We start from the raw sequence: 21,520 nt of genomic DNA, 5'->3' as shown, positions 1-21,520 counted from the left end.
CCACGACCTCCGTACTGTCAACCAATTCACTAAACTTATCTTTGTTTCTAGCCAATCTAAGGTTTAACTTATCTATTGATCTATTTTAGTAATTAAATGACTATATTTTAATTTCTAAGGCATATAATCGCTTTTTTAGTATCATCTGTATTATTTCTATTTCAAAATAATCTTTTTTGTTTACTTTTCAGGATTTTATTTATTTATCATTATGAGGACCTTAAGCAACTTAGTTTTAAGTCATTTTTAGTATGTTTCATAATTTTCATTTTTACTTTAGGTGAATTCATTTACCAATCATCTTTTCTAGCTTTATGTGTGTGTGGTTGTTTTTTTTTTAAATTATGATTTGTTTGGAACAAGAAATTTTTTTTCTCAGTCTCTCCTCTCTCTTGCTCTTTCTCCACACCCCTGTGCTTCTCTCTCTGTATAATTCTTCTGCAGTTGTTCCCATCTGAACACATGGGTCCCCAGTGGAGAACTAAGTCATATCCTAGTGGTTCAGAGATTTGTCCTTTGATGATGTTGCTGATTGAAGCTTGCTCAGTCGGTCATATCTAAGGTTTCCCTCCTCACTAAGCATACAGCTCCTTGTAAACCATAGATCATAAAGTGGTCAAGAGCAGAGTCTTTTCTAGAATCCTTGTAAAATCTGTGAAGCTTGGTTTGTAACCCAAACCCTCGTTTGAATCTGTCTTCCTAACACTTGTCTCCTTATTTATACTGAGCATGTAATTCAATGCTCACCAGAAAGCCAACTTTGATTTCCATTGCCTGCGCCAAGGCCAGCCTGGACAGCTTTGCCTTCTCTTCTGTTTCTGACCCTAGTGGTATTTCTCTCATGCTGGTGTCTGGTATGTCTTCCTGGTGGTCTGCTTCATATTTTATCGATTATTTCTATATGTTTAGAGCAAAAGAGGTACCACAAAATAAGAATTACACCTGGCGTTCCCAGGCCCCAAAACTTTCCGGAGTTGTAAGTCCTGGCTGCTGCATCCCCTTGGCCTGCTTCCTGTCCCATAGATATTTAGCCATGAGGCACCTGCTAAGCTGCTTACAGGATGTTTATGCTCTAGCTGAGGACATAAAAGTCTAGAACATGATGAGCCAGTGGTTTTGTGGGGTGCCAACCCAAGTTCCCTCCATTACTGTGGCACTTATGAGAGACATCTTGCTGTTGAATTAAGACTGCTCACAGCCAAAATTGTTTTTAACTCCATTGACTACCAGTAAGTAGTGCCCATATCTAGAGGCAGCTCATATCTAATTTCTGGTCAATGATGTGGGGGTTGGGGTGAGGCTCAGACCCCTTGCCTCAATTCTAGAGGACTCTAAAAGGCCACTCTGGCTCCACAGCTCCCCAAGGACCAATGGATGGATCCCTACAAGTGCATTTCTGTCCATCTTCTCCCTTGACTCAGTCCTGCCTCCCTCACTTCCCACCTGGACATACTGGTGCTGTGGCAGAGGGCTCTCCCAAATAACTTCCTGCACCCCAATCTCGATCTCAGAGTCTGTTTCCTGATAACCCAACCCAGGACAGCAACTAACATTATAAGATAAATATTCCCTAGTGTCGGCCATACACAGTATGTAATATTCGAGGTCCCTTTGGGTCAACGGTGTTGAGGAAGAAATGAGACCTCGTCATGAATGATAAATTTAGAAGGGGAGTTGGAGTGGACACTTGTGAGGTTGGCAGCTTCATGTCTCTTACCCTGTCCCTTCATGTCTCTTACCCTGTCTCTTACCCATTCCTCTGTACACCCAAAGCATCGTTTTTCTCTCTGGCACCATTTTTCTCTCTGATTGTGGTGTCAGTTTCATTATGGGGGAACCTTTTAGAAGAGATTATAACACTTTTAAAGTTATTAAATAATAACACTTAAAGCCAGGGTAATAAATGATAGATCCAAATGGGGAGAAGGAAAAAAAAAACTCTGTTGGCTCCAATAATGTGCCAATAAAAATATTGGGAATAGAAAATTGAGCTTTTGCAAGGGAGGATTAAGAGGTGGGCTGCAGTGGGGAATTCCAAGTTTCACTTGGAGACATTCACTGGAAGTTTTTAGTACAATTTGTGAAGGTGGGAAGAACTCTAGGGGAAATGAACTTGTCATCCATTCTTCCGCTGGCTTTTGTAGTGTTCCCAGAAGCCTCTCTGTGATTCACTTTTTAGCAAAAAAGGGCCTTTAGGAGTGCTGGAATGACCTCAATGATATTTCAAATACACTCAGTAGATGTATATGTTTTCTCTCCATTTATGTTAGTTTGATATTAATGAAATGCCCATCTTTTCAGTCAAATGGTTAGTATTAGCAACTTCATATAGTCCACTTAAAAACTTGACTGCTTAATTTATTTTGAAGTCTCAGCACACTCTTCCCAGCTAAAAGGTGTCTATATTTTACCTCATTGTGCATTGAAAAGATACAACTTATGAAGCAACAATAGTTTATTTTTGCAAGCTCTATTTGAGGAAATATATTACAAATAAAGTAGATTAATAAAACCCAAGTTAAAATTTATTGAAAAAAACTGTACTTCCTTTCCTTATTTATTATTTCCATTAATATTAAATTTCTTCTGCTTTGACACTGTAATAATAATAAAAAATAATGTATAAATATACAGTTTGGTACCATGTCATTCTGGCCAAAATTGCTTGTTTTATGAATCTATCTGGGTAATTTTTGCAAATCATCTCAATGTAACCATACATATTTTTTATCCTTTTTAATATATGCCAAATTTTCTTATGTTTCTAATTATGAGTGATTATTAGGTGACATATCTTTGGATAATTTGTATTTCTTGTATAAAAAAGAGTGAGTATTCAAAACAAATGGGCAACATAATATCCTCAATTATTTCTGTACACACAACATATTTCTGAAACCAGAGAAATAGAGATCATTCCTGGAAATGCCAGGAATTAATTAGAGCATGACTGTAATTAGGTGTGTGTGTGTGTGTGTGTGTGTGTGTGTGTGTGTATACAGTATCTTTTATCCATTTCTGTTCTGTTGTTCTTCAGACTAAAGTTCCAAGTTTTCCTTTGGTACCATTTCCTTGCAGCCTGAAGAAACTACTCTATTTTAACATTTATTTTTAGGGCCGATATCCTCGTTACAAATACTCTTAGTTTTCCTCCAACTGAGAATGTCTTTTCTGCCTTCATTCTTGAAGATTATGTCCACAGGTTATAAAATTCTGAGTTTAGTTCTTTTCCTTCATAACTTTAACGAAGATGTTCTTCTGTAACCTGGTTTTCATAGTTTATAGTTAAAAAATATGTGGATATTCAAATAGTTGTCCCCCCGTATCTATGTGACATTTTTGTCTTGCTGCTTTCAGGAGTTTTTCTTTACCTTTGCTTTTCTTTAGTCATTATGTGTCTTTGAGTAGTTTCTTTGAGTTCATCTTATTTGGTGTTTGCTAAGCTTATTTAATGGTAAATAATGTCTTTACCAAATTTGGGGACATTTTAGCTATTATTCTTTTTTTTTTTTTTTTTTTTGCACCAGTCTTTCTCTTCTCCTTTGATAACTCTAGTGACAAATGTTAGGCCTTTTGATCCTCACGTTCCTGAGAGCTTATTAATTTTTATTTCAATAGTTTGCTCTCTGTTATTCATACTGGATAACTTCTATTAATTTCTTCAAGTTTACTGACTCATTCACTCGTTATCTCTATTCTACTATTGAGTCAATCAAGTAAATTTTAAAATTTCATATATTGTTATTTTTCAGTTCTAAAATACTTTCTATTTCTCCATTGACAACTTTGATTTTTCTATTCCTTTTAAGGTCACTTACCTTTACTTCAGGGAGTGTGGTTATAATGGATATTTTTAAATTATTTTCAACATCTGGGTGATTTTAAGGTTAACTGTATTGTCTTTTCTCTTGAGAATCAGTCATATTTTCCTGGTTTTTGTATTTTGGTATTATATCTTTCTTCTTGTTAACATGCAGACATTCTTTATCTATTCTAAATGTTAATTTCTTGTACATCTTGGATGTCCTAACTAATCATTTGTGTGTAAATTTTATTTATGGTGGCATTTGTTGAATCTTAATGCAGTTAGAACTCTCTCTCTCTCTCTCTCTCTCTCTCTCTCTCTCTCTCTCTCTCTGCTTTATAGTTTATGTTGTTAGGTCTTGTTTTATAAGGCAATCTTCCAGAAATGGCACAAAGTTATCTCATATTTTCAACTATTAGCTTAGAATTTTACCTTTCACATTTAGATCTTTATTCATATGGAGATCACCTCTGTGGTAGGGATCCAGTATTTTTTTCTGTGTTTATTAAACCAATTTTTCATTTGCTAGATAGCCTCTTCTTTCCTCTTGATGTAAGGAGTAAAGTTTGATATTTATCAAATTCATATAGTTTTTTTCTGAGCTCCATATGATATTCCATTTGACTTTTCTTCCTTCTCCATAAAGAATCAAAGTTCCTATTTGTTTGTCTGTTTTAGTTTTAACTTACGTGTTTGTAGCACACCTTAATGTTTGTTAAGACACACAAACCTCACCCACTTTTGGTCTTATTTCTCAAAATTTTATAATTGACCTAGCAATCTGTAGACTTTTATTCTTCCAGAGATATATTTTAAATAAGTTTGTTGACTTTTTCAAAAAATCTTTTCATATGTATTTTTAAATATGTTTGCTGAAGGCCTGAAAGTTTCTACACTTATTTAATTGAAAATTACATTGAAATCATAAAATCAAATTTGGAAAAAATTGACATTTTTTTAAATCATATTAAGTCATCTGATTCATGAATATGACAAATCTATTTATTTACTCAGGTATTCTTATTTGTTTTACTATTGAGTTTTATAGTTTTATCCATAAAGGTCTTGTGTCTTCTTCATTAAGGTTGATTTTGAGATACTTTTATCAGTTAGGGTTCAACCTATAGGTATTGTTTTATACTATTGACTATGTAACTGGCTAAGAAAGTCCAAACTTTATAGGGCAGGTTTCTGTAAGGAATAAAAATTAAAAAAAATAAAAATAAAATTTGTGAAAAAAATCAGTTGATTAGGGACTATTAGCACATCTGTAAACTTACACCAGCATCTAGATTAGTATTTGATTAAATAATTGGGGAATGTAGTCTAGCCAACTGACACATTGACAAAATCATTACAATACAGCTTTTGTTGCTAATTTAAGTTGTGTTTTTGTCTTTTATTTGATTATTGTTAATGTACAGGGGCTGTATTGATTTCTGTAAGATGATCTTGTGCCTGAATCATTTTCTTGTATTGGCAGTAGATTTATTGACATTTCTATATAGATAATATTATCTAAAAGTAATTCCATTTGATCATTTTATCTGCAAATAATTCTAGTTATTTCAATTCTTTATGTTTTTCTTACCTTATAACATTGACCAGTATACCTGTGATATGTTAAGTGGAATGCATACCAAGTGTCTTTGATCACTATTTATGCTGTTTCAGTTGGTTAGAAAATATCTTTTTTAAAAAAATAATTTTGTGGCTATGTTTATAAGTAACATGGCCTTATAATTTCCTTTCTTTTCTAGACTTATTTAGGTTTGAAATTAATATTAATTTTAAACCTAAATAATGTTAATTTTAAACCTAATTAATCTATCTTTGCAAATATTTTCGGAAACTTCCCTTTTTTCCTACTCTCTGAAACTACCTTTATTAGATAGGGATTATCTGTTTCTTCAAAGATGGCAGAACTCTCTTATATAATTTTCTGGGCTAGGGGAAAATTTTTGGTTTCATTTTGAGGTAAATATCATGTTAATAGAAAAGCATGTTTCTTTTACATTGAATTTTTAATCAATGTTAACTGTAAATTTTTTCAAAGGAAATAAGATAGCTTTTATCTTTAGACTAATAATTAAGGGGTAATTGTTACACTTCATATACCTTGAGTCAGTTTACATTATAGATTATATAGAAACATGTTTTATGTGGAACTGTACAAAGGTGAGCATGAGTGTCTTTCATCTTAAGTTCTTTCAAAATCTCTGTGCTTTTGTCCCCTCAGGACACACGGGGCGGTTGTTAAAGTCTCTGTGCTTCACCAGTCTTTCCTTCCTGATACTGCACATCATTTTTCACATCACGCTGGCTAGCCTCGAAGCTCAACACCACATTGCACCTGGTTACAACTGTGAGTACTAATGTGTTTTGGATTATGTATGTGCACAATAAAGCTATGTGTCATAACTCTCATAGCAATCTATGTAATAATTATATTATCAAATTTATGACAACTTATGGTCATTTGGCAATCCTAAATGTTATATATGCATATAGAGACACTTTGTCATGGAGAACTGGGTAATACTAGCAACTTAATTAAATGAATCTTCAATGTATATTAGATATTAGACCCCTATCTGTATGTAAGACATTATCATTGGGCATAATCCCCAAAAATCAACGTTTACATATAGTCCCAGGAGCTTACAGTACAGCTAATGAGATAAGACATGTACAGTTTCTAACATGATAAATAAGAATATATAAAAGTAGAATACCATTATACCCTTTAGTGACCTAAATCCTATTCTGAAGCACAGTATAAAAAAGATTTTATATGTCTTTATGGGAAAAATGTAATGACATATAGTTTCTTTTTAAAATTCGGAGTTCTGTGTTCCTATTTATAGGAAAGTAATGTCTTATATGCATTATATTTTGAAGTGGTGATAATAAAAATTCAACACATGTATGCTTTATCTAAATAGTATCATCTTTCCAAAATTAACCTGCCATCAGTTCAATTCTACTTAAGTTTTTGAAGGATGTATGATTGTGATTTGAACAAAAAAAAATAGAAGCATTTCAAATAGTTGGGATATAATTCAGATGTTTTAAGTTAAGCCTCAAGAAACACTGAGATAATTGAAATACTATCTAATAAAAGGGTAATATGCAAATTAACCATCATTCTGTCACAAAGATGGCAGTGCCCATAGCCACAAGATGGCGGCACCCAATCCTCTCAGCCCCACTGGAGTCTCCTAGTCCCGGGGGGGTGGGAGGAGGGCAGCTGAGAACAGGCAGCATGATTGTCCTTGTGGAATACTTGCTTTGTTGCTGTGGTGATGAGGCAAGTGTTCCACCCCAGCCACGGAGGGCCTCTGGGCAGAGGGCACAGAGTGGCCGGGGGTGGGGTAATGCTTGCTTCGTTCCCCTGGCAACGAGGCAAGCATTCCACACCCGGCCGCGGAGGGCCTCTGGCCAGGCTGGGCGCGGAACACTTGAGTCGTTGCAGGCCGGGCCGAGGCTGCCCCCCCTCCCCCCCTCCCCTGCACGAATTTCGTGCACCGGGTCTCTAGTAGACTATAATAAGTTTTCAATTGTCAGTTTTTCTTTGAAGAAATCATTTCTGAGTTTGAAATTTCCTGATCTTCATAAGTGCAAGTATAAGTAACTTGAAGTAAATCTATGCTTCCCTGTAAAATAAAATAAGGTCAAATTCTTTACAAATCAGAGTATTAACATATACATAATGAGAGATTCTTTAGTAAAACCATACTTATAAATTATTGAGTAACTGTCACTGGGTAACTTGAGAGAGCTAAACTTTACAGAGTTAAAGTTTGTATTCATTTTGGTCATTTTTTTGAGGTCAGAGTTTTTTTATTTAAGATCTGGTTATTATTTTAAAAATTAAAATATAATTTATATACCAGAAAATTCACCCACTTAATTCAGTGGTTTATAGGTTGTGCAATAATTGCCACTATCTAATTCCAGAACACTTTCATCACTCCAAAAAGATACCATGTGCCCATGAACAGTTACTTCCATCCCCTCTTGACCCACCCCTAGGCAACCACCAATTTACTTTCTGCTTCTATTAGATTTACCTACTCTGGACATTTTATGTAAACACAATTATGCACCATGTGATATTTTGTGTCTGGCTTCTTTCTCTAAGCATAATGTTTTCAAGGTTTGCCTATGTTGTAAACATGTTTTGGTTCTTCATTCCTTTTCAAGGCTAAATAATAATCCATTATTAAGATGTGGTTTTTTAATGTTTGGTAGAAGTCACTTTATTATTAAAAACTTTATAAAAAACAATGTTTAAACATAAATAGAACTTGCAGTGATAAAGAGCATTTATTACATTTGGCCAGTTTCAAATCATTTTGGATTTAGTAGAAATTGATATCAGTGATATTTTGTAGTGCTTCTCATTCAAAAATCATTTGCATATCTCTCTATCTAAAAGCCTAAGCGACCGAAGGACCGAAGGACCAAATGACTGGTTGACCAGTCGCTATGACGTGCACTGACCACCAGGGGGCAGATGCTCAATGCAGGAGCTGCCCCCTGGTGGTCAGTGAGTTCCCATAGCAGGAGTACCACTCAGCTGAACGACCCATCCTGGTGGCCCAACAGCCCAGTGGCAGCCACTCACTCTCTCAGTAGTCCTGCAGGTCCAATCTGCGGAGAACGGGCTAGGTACCAACGGACAAATGCCGCTGGCATGATCCCAACAGTGCTGCTGGCCTCCTGGAAGTCAGCCTCGGCACACCAGCTGCTTCTCCTCCCTAGATACTCTGAAAGGAAGAAATGATGTAAAAGTGGCCACCAGGTTGCTCTTGACAACCAGTGCAAATGTCAACTGGACAGATCCAGATCCTGGGCCGGCAAGGGCATCCCATGGCCTGCCCGGAGGGTGATCGCATCCTGGCCCCACCCCCACACCCCTCGGGAAGTGCGCCAGACATAGGGCTCACAGCTGGCGAGTGCCACTGTGGCACTTCAAGCTTTCCTGATCAGGACTGACTGGGCATGAGCCTGCGGCAGGCGCTATGGGGCTAGGACAGCCGTGGGCAAACTACGGCCCCGCGGGCTGGATCCGGCCCCTTTGAAATGAATAAAACTAAAAAAAAGAAAGACCGTACCCTTTTATGTAATGATGTTTACTTTGAATTTATATTAGTTCACACAAACACTCCATCCATGCTTTTGTTCCGGCCCTCCGGTCCAGTTTAAGAACACATTGTGGCCCTCGAGTCAAAAAGTTTGCCCACCCCTGGGCTAGGATGAGCTTGTGCAGCAGGCAGGAGTGGCAGGTGGCATTGGGCTGCTGGTTTCAGCCTAATCCCCACAGGCCACGCCAAGGGACCCAACCCATGCACAAATTCATGCACCGGGCCTCTAGTCTACACTAATAAAAGAGAAAAATGGTAATTGGCGTACGACGATACCCTTTTCATTGGCTAATCAGGGCTATATGCAAATTAACTGCCAACTAAGATTGGCAGTTAACTGCCAACAAGATGGCGGTTCATTTGCATATGTAGGCACAATGCAGGGAGGGGAAAGGGAAAGCAGGAAGAAGCCCCCTGCCACTGACAGTGATCGGAAATCCAGGGGGGAGCTAAGAGCTGGGGGGCAGGGCAAAGGCGGCCCTGGGGCCGCCTTTGCCCTGCCCCCCAGCCATGATGGGAGAATCAGGCGCCTTTGCCGCCCTGGCCAGTGATAGCAGGAAGTAGGGGTGGAGCCAGCGATGGGAGCTGGGCACGGTCGAAGCTGGCAGTCCCAGGAGCTAGGGGTCCCTTGCCTGGGCCTAAAGCGAAGCCCACGATTGCGGGGCCGCTGCAGCTGTGGGTCCCCGCTGCCCGGGCCAGATGCCTAGGCCAGAGGCGTCAGGCCTGGGCAAGGGGCCGATCCTGCGATTAGAGGGTGATGGGGGTCAACGCCTGAGGGCTCCCAGTATGTGAGAGGGGGCAGGCTGGGCTGAGGGACACCCCCCCCACACACACACCCAGTGCACGAATTTCGTGCACTGGGCCCCTAGTCTCTTAATAAGTCATTCCCAGAACTATAAGGAAGAATTTTGAACCATAAGTGTTGTCTGAATGAAAGGCTAGTTCACAAATAATGAGTTTCTCATCTCATGAAATACTGTGAAGTATTGAATCACAGGTATATTTCAAATAATCAGATTTTTAAGATTTGAGTTTATAAATATATATATTGCCTGCTTTTACAAATAATTTTAGGTGCTGAGTGGTAGTGTAGAAAGGATTTACTGGCAGTTTCTATATTAGGAAGTGAAATTCATAATTTCTTCTGATTCAGAGAGACTAGGTATTTATATTGTTATTCAAAATGATGATCTTGCACAATTCTACAAGAGTCAAAATAAAAAATGTAATCTATAATCATAAAAACATAATATGCTAATTAGACCAGACACCATTCCAGACGTCCTTCCAGGCGACCTTCTGGACAAAGCCAGGGCTGCGAGGGAAGCCCGGGTCCCGGGTGCCTGCTGGTGGCCAGAGTGAAGCCCGGGTCCTGGGTGCCAGAGAGAAGCTGGTGCCGGCAGCTGGGGGAAGGAAGGCCTACTCTTGCACAAATTTTGTGCATTGGGCCTCTAGTAAGTAATATTAAAACAATGTTCCCTTTCTTACCTTTATAAATGTATTTACCCTGTATAAGTTCTCCCCTATAGGGACAGGGGTGGGCAAACTTTTTGACTCGAGGGCCACAATGGGTTCTTAAACTGAACTGGAGGGCCGGAACAAAAGCATGGATGGAGTGTTTGTGTGAACTAATATAAATTCAAAGTAAACATCATTACATAAAAGGGTACGGTCTTTTTTTTCAATAGTTTTATTCATTTCAAATGGGCCAGATCCATCCCGCGGGCCATAGTTTGCCCACAGCTGGTATAGAACCAGTGGTTCTCAACCTTCCTAATGCCGCGACCCTTTAATACAGTTCCTCATGTTGTGGTGACCCCCAACCATAAAATTATTTTCATTGCTACTTCATAACTGTAATTTTGCTACTGTTATGAATCGTAATGTAAATATCTGATATGCAGGATGTATTTTCATTGTTTGGGACCCACAGGTTGAGAACTGCTGGCAGAAAGACATACAAATTTTAACACACACACACACACACACACACACACACACACACACACACACGTACGTTAGTTCTTCCTTTATCTTCTAAATCCAAGGTAAGGATTCAAATTACTTAGCTACTCTGGATGGTTCCTACATTGATATTGCGAAGAAGTCTGAATTTCTCAGTGGCGAAGGTGTAGGCATCTCAGGTGCAGTCAGAGCTAACCTCCTGACATGCCTCTTCCTGGGCATTCCTTGCAACTTAATCCTGGGGAGTTAGACCTGCCTCTTCTAACCTCAAAGCCTAAATATTTGGGCTTCTACATATCAATGCATTTCTCTGTCTGTCTCAGAGATATTTTGATTCATGCACCATTGCCCTCTATTGTTATTCTTCACGCAGTATCACTTGAACATGTCCGGAACTTATGTATTGTCCTACCTTTTTGTTTTGACATTCCATGAAGAGCCATTCTAATAAAGTCATGAGATAAACTTTATTTCTACCAGGTTAGATTCTAATTTAAAGTTTATTTCTACAAAAGTTAATGTTCCAATTTGAAATGTTGGTATTCCCGGTGAAGTAACTGAGAGAGAAGGGATGTGCTAAAGATTGAGTTTGAAAAGGAATTTGAGCTCTTTACTTCCAGCCATAAGCACCTTGAAAGTGGGTTTACAGAAGTCATAAATTTCTTCTGAAAAACGAGTGATGCATGCAACAGCATTGGCTCATTGGGTGTTAGAGATTTTTTTTGGGTTAGTTTCATGTGCAGCATTTAAAAGTAATACATTCTTGAAAATGGATAAAAGAGAAGGGCAAACAAACTTCAGAGCTTTGCAAACTAGTTTGGTCCAAGATTGACACAGACCAGGTTTTCAGCCTAGAGCATTTTTTAATGATCAAGTTATATAAAATCCTGAAAACACTGTTAGAGTGGGTAATGGAAACACTGACTTTTAATTTAGAGTTGACTTCACATCACTAATGTTATTGTTTCTTGAGCATTTGGAGTTTTGATTACACCATCAGAGTTGTAAACACAAACTCGGCTATTTTGATATCCCACATTGGAAGTTCGGCCTCTCTTGGCATTGGTAGATGTAAAGTAGCAAAATTTCAAATGAAAAGACAAAAAGAATCTTGGCCAGCAGTGTTGTGCATTTTGAATGCTTTCTCTATGTTGAAGACATTGGTAAAATCAAGTGAAATAACCCAGACAGATTGGGTTTCCCAATCATATTCAAGTGGTATTCAAATTCAGGACCACCAAGTGCTCATTTATATGTTTAATTTTGTTTTCCTAACTCCTCCTCTCCCCATTTAAAACTCACATACCCTCAGCCTTATTATGCCAAAAGCTCCCAGTATCCCTCAGGAATCTAAGACTCATGTTTGGGGGACAACAGTAGCATTTATAAATATTGAGTCATTGAAAGTTCTTGTTCCCCCAGAGCCCTGTGAATATTAACTGGCAATAGTAAAGACTTTTGCAAACCCGCCTATTTAGGTTTTGACTAGCTGGCAGGTTTGTTAAAGGTGCCATTGTGCAGAACTGAAACTTAACACACCTCTCCCCCCCCCCCCCTCTCTCTCTTTTTCATTTCCAAACGGTGCTCTTACAGGTAAGTGAGGAAATCGACGGGGCAGGGGAGACCACTGTAAAATTTCCTCAAACATATGTTGTGTCGCTTACTAAAATATTTTCATTCCATCAAAACTATACTATTTAAATAAATGTAAACCCGGTTTCAATTATGTCATTACAGATTCCATAGAAGTAGTTTGTCTGACTGAGTGGTGAGTGTGTGGCAATGTTAGTGAAATTTTAAGGCCAGTCTGGATTCTTGTGCCAACGCATGTTACTGATTGAAAGAAACTTTTGAGTTCAAAACTATAAAGGAAAAATTCATGGTGATAATAGCTACTATTTGTAGAGCACCTACCAACTATAGGGCCCCCGGGATCATTATATTCCGTTTGCAGTTAAAGGCTGTGCTTTCCTAGTTACAAATTAGCTTCAATATTCTTTTAAGTAGGGAACTCCATACACACGATCCCATTCATTTTTTAAAGGAGACTTTAGGATGGGCAGGGCTGTGCAGATAGACAGCTGTGCACTGTCCGCAGGCCTGAGGAAGTGAGTGGGCGCCGCAGGCTGCCCTAGGCACTGATCGCTGGCTGGGCAGCCTCTTCCAGGCTGGATCCAGCTGGGGACAGGGGAATCACTCTATGCCTACAGAGAGGATGGTCTGCCGGCCAAGACTTGCACCTGTAGGACTGTGCCTTTTATGATCTCTCTTCTCCAACGAGGTACCTAGCATTGCCTAGCCTGCATGTAACCTTGAGGTAGGGATGAGGGTGATGAGGGATGAGGCAGGGATGAAGGGGGCAGGGATGAAGGTAGCACTGAGGGTATTTCGTGACAAAGAAACAGGCTCTGTAAGTTGCCCACAGCCACCAAATGTCTGAGCTGGAATGTGAGCACTGAAGTGTGGGACTTTGCATTTTCTTTCCTCCTCTTTGTGGAACTCCTCATTTATCATCTGTTTAGGATTGGTTCCTCCATTGCACGTCCTAGGACTTTGGATTAGTATAGTTTCAAAGGACTTAAGTTAGAGTTTCTAGTATTTAGTCCATGATTTTCTCTTGTTTGGATATTGTCCTTATAATTAATTTACTATTTCTTTGCTTCATTCAATTGCAGCATTTACTGCTAGATTAGTTTTCCCCTGGGGGGTCAGCCACCTCAGATGGCTGCTTTCTTCCCCTGTGGGGGAGGGGAATTTAGAGTCTCAACTTTTCTCATCCTAATAGAATGATTCTAGAACTCACCCAGAAGCCCACTCACCAAGAGGTTAATAGGCCTTAATAGTTCTTAATCCATGGGGGTGGGGGAGAGGGAAAGAGATTAACCAGGGAATTATATGCATAAATGCATAGCCCAAGGACACAGACAATAGTGTGGCAAAGGCTTGGGAGGGGCAGGGGGATGGGGGCTGAAACAAAGCAGATATTTGTAATACTTTCAACAATAAAAATAAATAAAAACAAAAATAGTGCTTAATCCTGATGTCCTGCTATTGTCAAAACACATGAAGTTCTCAATGCTGAGCCCCCAGGTATGACTCAACAACCTGTGACCAGAAGACTAAAGGATTGACATGGGCCTGGTGGTTCAACATCTCACCCCAGAGACTGTGGGGTGGACTCAAGGAGATAGCCACTCTGGCAGACACTCTGCCTTCCAGTGCCAATGGCTTGTCTTGTGGCACATAGACAGGAATTCATCCCAAACTGTGCTCATCATTGAGCGTGTTAATTGGAGGTGGACCCCTCCATTTTCAGTCACCCTGATGGGTCCATCCTCATAAAAAATAATTGCATAGCCTAAGGATATTCTTTATTTTTATTTTTCATGTTTGACAGTGCTGTGGAAGGCAGAGTTAATATTTATGAAGTGGAAGATAAAATATGTAAAAGGAAACTAGACCCACACTTGCTTTAAGAGTTTTTGGTTTTTTTATAATCACTTTCTGCCGCCTGCTTTCTTAGGAAAGCTGCCCTGGAGGCTCTGTAATGCGGCCTCTGGGAGAGTCTTGGTTCTTCCCATCTCTTTTTCCTTCTTCGTTCCCTTGCTAGCTTCCTAGCTTCCCGAAAGCAAGTACTAGCCCACAATACAGCAATTTAAAAACAAAAGAAACCAGGAAAACCTCAATTAAGTTGTAATTCTTCTGCCATCTGTCCAGGATGAAGACCCCACTCTGATTTCCTCAGAACTACACTAACGTAAAAGCTTCTGGGTCACATGCACACCTTCCAATCACACTTATAATAAGTGAATTTAGCCGTAAGTGTTATCTCCTCCAGCCCTTGGTAATTGAAACAAAAGCTTTTTTTCTTCCACCAACACACTTTGGTACATGCCAACTACGCTCAGCACTGTGGGCAAGGCTGTTCCAGCCTAAGGCTGGTTTATGATCTGTAGACTCGGGACGGAATGGAAAGCATTGCTGAATGAGAACTCTGGTAACATGATAGTTGATGCCATCTACTTCTTGGAAGAACAAATACATTCAGTTTTTACAAGCAAGAGGGAGATTGAGGGGGTGGGACCATGTGGAAGAGAAACCCCATCAGGATGAAGATCTCTTAGGCCAGTACCTTGTTGATATCTTGGCTTCTATTGGAAAGTCATATAGTGACGCTTAGTTTATATAGCAGTTTTCAAATAGGACATCTCATTTTATTGCAAGAAGTATTTTTCATGAGAATTATTTATACTTACTATTCAATATATGAGCAAATTTAGGACTGTGGCAAGTTATCTCTGTGTCTCTCTCTGCCAGGAGCTTGCTCCCTCTCTCTGCCCTCCAGGTGCCTGCTTAAAATCTTACTGGTAGTTGTTGCTATTTCCCCTCTTTTCAGATCCTGTGGGAACATGAGAGTGAGACTCACACATGAGGACTTTTATTTCTCTTTAAAAATCATATATCAAAGAAAGTTGGTATTGATTTTCTTTGTTGAAAGGAAACTTGGATTTCCATTTGGGTTTGGGGAAATTCGGAATGAAAATACAAAAGGCAAAGTTGGAAGTAGCAAGGATGGAAAAGGAGAAAAGGAGTTGTGAGGGGTGGGTGTGCTTTGGCAAGGCAGCCTCATTAATAATTAGGGAGGGGAAGAAAAGCCTACAAGTGAATAATAGTCATGCCATTGACTTCTCCAGCTCATCTGCTCCTCACCAATCTTGCTGTAAGATAAATCACAGTGCAGGAAATTTAAAATGATTTGGGATCGATTGTGTTTGCTTAAATAACAATTTCTCTAACCTCGGTTTCATGATGCAGCATTTCTAGTGTAAATTATTTACCATAAAAGCACTAAGGTGAGTCTGTGTGGTATGGGAATAAACTTAACCTCAAAATTATAGACAGATAGCATAAAGCTTTAACAGTATGTTTTCATACTCCTGGTGTAATGGAAGGATATTTCAAGGGCATAATGGAGGCAGTGAGATTGGGCCATATATAGTCATCACATTCCAGAAAATATTACTTGTATGGCACTCATGTAGTTATCCTTAGAATTATAAAACTGATATATATTTTAGGGCTTAGGTGTGTGGATTCATCAATGAAAACCATTTCTTCCTTAAAACAGAAATTTGGATTTAGAAAATTCCTCTTGATTTTATGCAGTAAATATATATTCAGGAATGTGGAAGATTGACAAAAAAACTTGGTAATATAATTTATCTCTTACATTCACTTTTAGAGGCATGTAAACATTTTCTGAGATCTCCATTGCAAGAAATGGGTATATACAGAATATTAAATATATTACTATAAAATGTTATAATAATTTATGGACATATATTTTGCATATGGCTTTATTATTTATTGTTTGAAAAAGAAAAGAGATTGCTTTGCAAACATGTGTGTCACATTGATAATTATCGTTTCAAATGCTCTTCTTTCGTACCTTGCATTGTTATTTAGTATATAACCTCCAATTTTTAAATGAACAATCATTCTTGAAGAGCCAAAGACCATTGTTAAGAAGCAACAGTGGAACTCAGTGGAGTGAGATTTGTTGGCTGATTTCCAAAAATGTTCGTGTGGTGGTTGCATCTTCCCCATTACCGATGGATAATAATAAAAACCAAAGCACCCATGACATATAAACCACATTAATCAAATCAGGATGTGCAGATTCTTTTCTTTTTAGTTTTGCAGAATCAGGAGGATGATACTTTTATTGCAATCTTGTGTTTATTTTTATAAGTGCTCCTCAAAAAACTATTATCTGTATCAATTTTCTTAAATGAGAAATTTGAGAGAATGCTATATTTAAATTATAATAATGATGATTACAATATCTTGCATTGTTCATTTTGAAAATATTTTCCCCACAAAGTAGATACTACAACAACCACAAAGAAAATTAGTTTTAATTCTGTCACATACTAGTTTATTTGATAACTATTTATTAAATGTCTACTGTGTGCATTCACTCTGTGCTTAGCATATAGTGGCCAACAGACATCACAGTCCCTGCCCTCACAGACTTTACAGTCTACTGGTAGAAGGTGGAAGCAGACAAGTAGATGAACATGGAATTTGATATAGCACTATCATTGAGAAAGTACAAAGAACAGTGGAAATATACCTACTAGGTGTTTATTCCAGTCTCGGGTGAAAGACTCGCTGGAGGAAGCTAGGTTCAAGCAGAAACCCGAAGGAAGAATGTAGGTTATCTTGTCTAAGAGACTGGGAATACCATTCCCCAGTGAAGGGAAAGGAAGTGTAAAGACTCAGAACCAAGAGAGCTCATAGCACAGTTGAAGAATTGGCAGAAGAAAGACAGTATGGCTGATGCAATGTGTAGTTGGGAGTAACCAAAGTGGACACAAAGAGTTAAGCACAAAGAGCTGTGTAAATCCACGGGTTCTAACCTTGGTTGAATAGTAGAATCATCTGCGAGGTTGCTTTGTTAAAATAACCATGCCTGGGCTTCACCCCAAATCACTTGAAATGGAGTCTTTGAGATAGGGCCTGGGCACTAGTATTGTTTAAACTCTACCCTGATGATTTAATCTGTACTCAATATTGAGGGCTTCTAATAAAAACTATATTAAAACTATTTTTTTTTCTTATGGGAAATGGGGATGCTTTGACAACTCTTAAGCAAAGGAGTGAGGTGTGAAGATTTGTGCTTTAGAAAAATACACACTGGCCATATGTGTGAAGAATGGATTAAAAATGGGCAAGACTGGAAGCAGGAAATACTATTGTATGCTATACCAGTAATCCATGAGAAAACAATGATGGTGATGGAGGAGATAAGTGAAGACAGTGGAGGGATAGTAAAGAGGGGGAATCGATGATTGGGGTGAATGGATAGCTTTAGAGAGGGGTGTTTGGGAATGAGGTAGTGATCCCCAGGTGTTTGCCTTGGGGAGCTGGAGAACAGTGCATTTTATCGAAATATTTTAAGATATAAGGGATTCCAGTGGGAAGGACAAAGGATTGGGCTGAATTCCAGATATCAATGAGAGACTTGGTTGGATATTTTCATTTTTGTGCATTACATTTCATATATTATAAACATTTTTATTTACATTTTATAATTATTAATTCACCAATGTGTGCATTCATTCAGCAAACATTGATAACCTGTTATGCACCAGACACTGTTTTAAATTTGGAATACTTTAGTGAGCAAATCAAGGATCCTTGCTCTCATGGACCTTATATGTCCTTAAATCCATGTCCCTATAACTGACATCAAAGCTGGATCAGCTGGATAAAAACCAGAACTCTTTATTACTCTGTGTTATGTTTTCACATTTCTATATAGTCATCATAAACACTTCATTTCTTGCAATCTTCTCGCATGTTGATATACAAGAATGTTTCAAAGTTTTACTTGGGTGGTCTTAATTTTTACTCTTTAACATTGTTGTGAGCACTTATACACTGAAATCTGATATTTATTTCTTTAGCGTAAATTTCTAGGAGTCAATTTACTAGGTTAAAGAATTCAAATATTATTTCTCCTCTTCTTATATTGACCATATTGCTCATTAATGTGCTTATATTTCCTGGAATGCCACCTGTGTGAAAAGAAATAAATGTTGGATGGATGATGGATGGGTGATGGATGGATGGATGGATGGATGAGCAGATAGGTAGGTAGGTAGATAAATAAATAGATAGATGGATTTTTAAAAATGTATCATAGGTTTCAAAGCCTTGGAGCCCCATGAAACCTCAGAAAAATCTCCACTCACAGCCTCAAGCTGATATACAATGAGCACATAAAAAATACTCAACACCAATAGCAATTAGGGCCATACAAATTACATTTAATAAGCCATTTAAAACAAATGAGATACCACCTCACACCCACTGGAGTGGCTCTAATTAAAAAGACACACAGTAACAAGTGTTGGTGAGGATATCGAGAAACTGGAATCCTCACACGTTGCTGGAGGGGATGTAAAATGGTGCAGCCTTAATGCAACACTATTTTGTGGTTCTTTAAAATACCAGACACAGAGCTATTATATGATCCGGCTAGTCTACACCTAGATATATGCTCAAAAGAATTGAAAACAGGTGTTCAAATAGATACTTACAAATGTTCATAGCAGAATTATTCACAATAGCCAAAAGGTGAAAACAACCCAAATATCCATCAAAAGATAAGTGAATAAACAAAATCTGATATGTGTTATATATATATAAATGTTATATAAATAAAACTATGATATATAAATGTGATATGTATATGTATGAATATTATTTGGCTATAAAAACAAATTAAGTTGATTTAAATTACAACATGGGTTAGCCTCAAAAACATTATGCTAAGTGAAGAAGCCAGACATAAAAGTTCAAATATTGTAGGATTCCATTTGTATGATTTATCCAGAATAAGCAAATCAATAGAGGCGGAAAGCATATTTGTGGTTTCCAGAGGTTGTGAGGAGCAGGCAATGGGGAGTGACTATTTAATGAGTGTGGGTGCTCTTCTGGGATGCTGAAAATGTTTGGAAGTAGATAGAGGTGGTGGTGGTATAACACTGTGAATATGCTAAATCCACTGAATAGTTCATTTTCAAATAGTTGATAATATGGTATGTGAATTTCATCTCAACAAAGGAAAAAGTAATTTAAAAAACTGACCATATTCACTGAAATTTCATCAGCGTTTGAATAAAACACTTTTGTAACTTTGATAGATTTTTAAGTGACCCAATGCTTTTTCTAGAAATAATTGTTGGTGAAAGCAAACATTTTCCATTATGTTTACTAATTACATTTATTTTTATGGAAGACTTGCTCATATTATATTTTGTAAATATATTTTACAAGGTTGATTTTTAAAACTGGGTTGTGTTAATTTAATTACATTGAGTTTTTACGTTTTTATTATACTCATCATTCCTCTTTCTTATTGCTTCAATGCTGTATGTAAATTTAAAAAGTGGATATGTATTATACTTTTTTGTTTTATTTATAATTTAATATATAAGCATCTCTTTAATTCATCTGGAGTTTATTTTGCATACAGACTTTTCCCCAAATGGCTACTAAGTTTTCCCATCACCGTTGGCTAGTAATCCTGGGTTTTGTACCATGAGGTGCGCCTGCTCATGTCTGAGGCACTCTTCTCGGAGGTCTGGCAGAAAGTTGATTTCTTAAGGGCCTCATAAAGTTAGTTTCTTCAGCACCTCTCTTCATCTATTTCCCCCGCTTCTTTTTCCTGCGTTCTATTCCCCCTTCTGTTCTTTTTACTGTGAAAGTTGAAGTTTCACTTGGAGAAAATTCTGGATAAGTCTGAAAAAACAAAATGCAGGTAGAAAATATAGACCTTAGATGACTTCGAAATGCAGATGATAATGGCCTGGATTGTTATCTATTGATATGCTCAGTCATTTTCATTTCAGAGTAAGACATCACTCTGTTTATGTATCAATATAAAATCATAAAATGGAAAAGTGTCTTCTGGTAAAGGTAATATTATACCATATATTTTCAGACTCAGCTCCCTCTTATTTCTAGTGTTTTATCGGTCATTCTTCCATGAATTATGTCAATATAAATTGTTACTATTATTTGGGGCAAACAGAAGATAAATGTAGAAAGTGAATTAATTTTTATTCTTATTACTATATAGTATAACCAATGAACATGGAAAACCATCTTTGACTTTTTCTAGGTATTATGCATCTGACTTTAAATCTGAAATGTATTTGGTGAAATTCTTCAGTTAGATTCTATGCAGAGATACTAGATACGCTTATAGTCCACAGAGTAAATGCTACTGTCTTGATGCTACTGTCCAGGTACTGTCCACAGCAAACTGGTTCTTTCTAAGGATGTTTTTATTTGATCTTGGTTGAAAGAATGTTCTTGAGTGTGTTTATAGCCACAGAGCTAATTCTAATAATTTTGAGTTCCTAAGATGATACAGGTGTATCCCCTTCACAATAGAATGGAGCTTTCCTGGTTGTTACAATGAACAGCTATCAGTTTATAGCTTAGTGGACAAAGTGATCCCTTCTATTACACGGAATGGAATCACTGGAACGGGTCCATCCATTTAAAGAGGTTCATATATTGGAGATGGAATTACAAGTGCAAAATTGAGATGATACTGCACCGCAGGGTGACTACTGAAACGGGGTCTATGGAGAAAGGAAAGTTAGAAGAAGGAGGTTAATGTAGCAAAGCTGTGTGAAACTGCAGGGTCTGGTTCTAGAACAACATAAGAAAGGTCACCTGAACTGATGGAAGGATTGCAGAGAAACCATCATAACTGCATAAACTGGATGAGCATTAACCATGAATTCCAAACAGAGGAGCAAGGAGTGAATCCCGTGCGCAGCTCCTGGACTCACAGCCTTGACATGTCTCCACTCACAGGAGTTCTGGGGGGAAATTGAGAATGTGTGGAAAGAAAGTGCCCATTGTCAGTAGGAGGCTATGGAGAGCAGAGGAGAGCACTGAGTCCCAAGGAAAAGTTGTGGGCAAGCAGAGGGGAGATGCTGGGTAGATGGGCAGAAGGGCAATTGTTGCATATTTTACCTACAGCAAAGAGCTTGGGATGTCATTCTTTCACAAT

General features: G+C 38.0%; 1 protein-coding gene across 4 annotated transcripts in view; it reads left to right on the top strand.

Annotated features, from left to right (window-relative positions):
- PIEZO2 (piezo type mechanosensitive ion channel component 2) overlaps nt 1-21,520 on the top strand; it is a 338,873-nt gene that overhangs the window by 118,796 nt on the left and 198,557 nt on the right. For all 4 annotated transcript variants that reach the window (XR_009454151.1, XM_059706647.1, XM_059706648.1 and 1 more), the window contains exon 3: nt 6,045-6,170. Coding sequence is in view for 3 of the 4 variants with exons in the window: in XM_059706647.1 (XP_059562630.1) it covers nt 6,045-6,170 (126 nt within the window). In the remaining variant the exon portion in view is untranslated. The remainder of the gene's footprint in view (nt 1-6,044; nt 6,171-21,520) is intronic.

The sequence above is a fragment of the Myotis daubentonii genome, chromosome 8 (genome assembly GCF_963259705.1).
Source record: "Myotis daubentonii chromosome 8, mMyoDau2.1, whole genome shotgun sequence".
In the NCBI taxonomy this organism is placed as follows: Eukaryota; Metazoa; Chordata; class Mammalia; order Chiroptera; family Vespertilionidae; genus Myotis; species Myotis daubentonii.
This window is presented reverse-complemented; position numbering and strand designations above follow the sequence as displayed.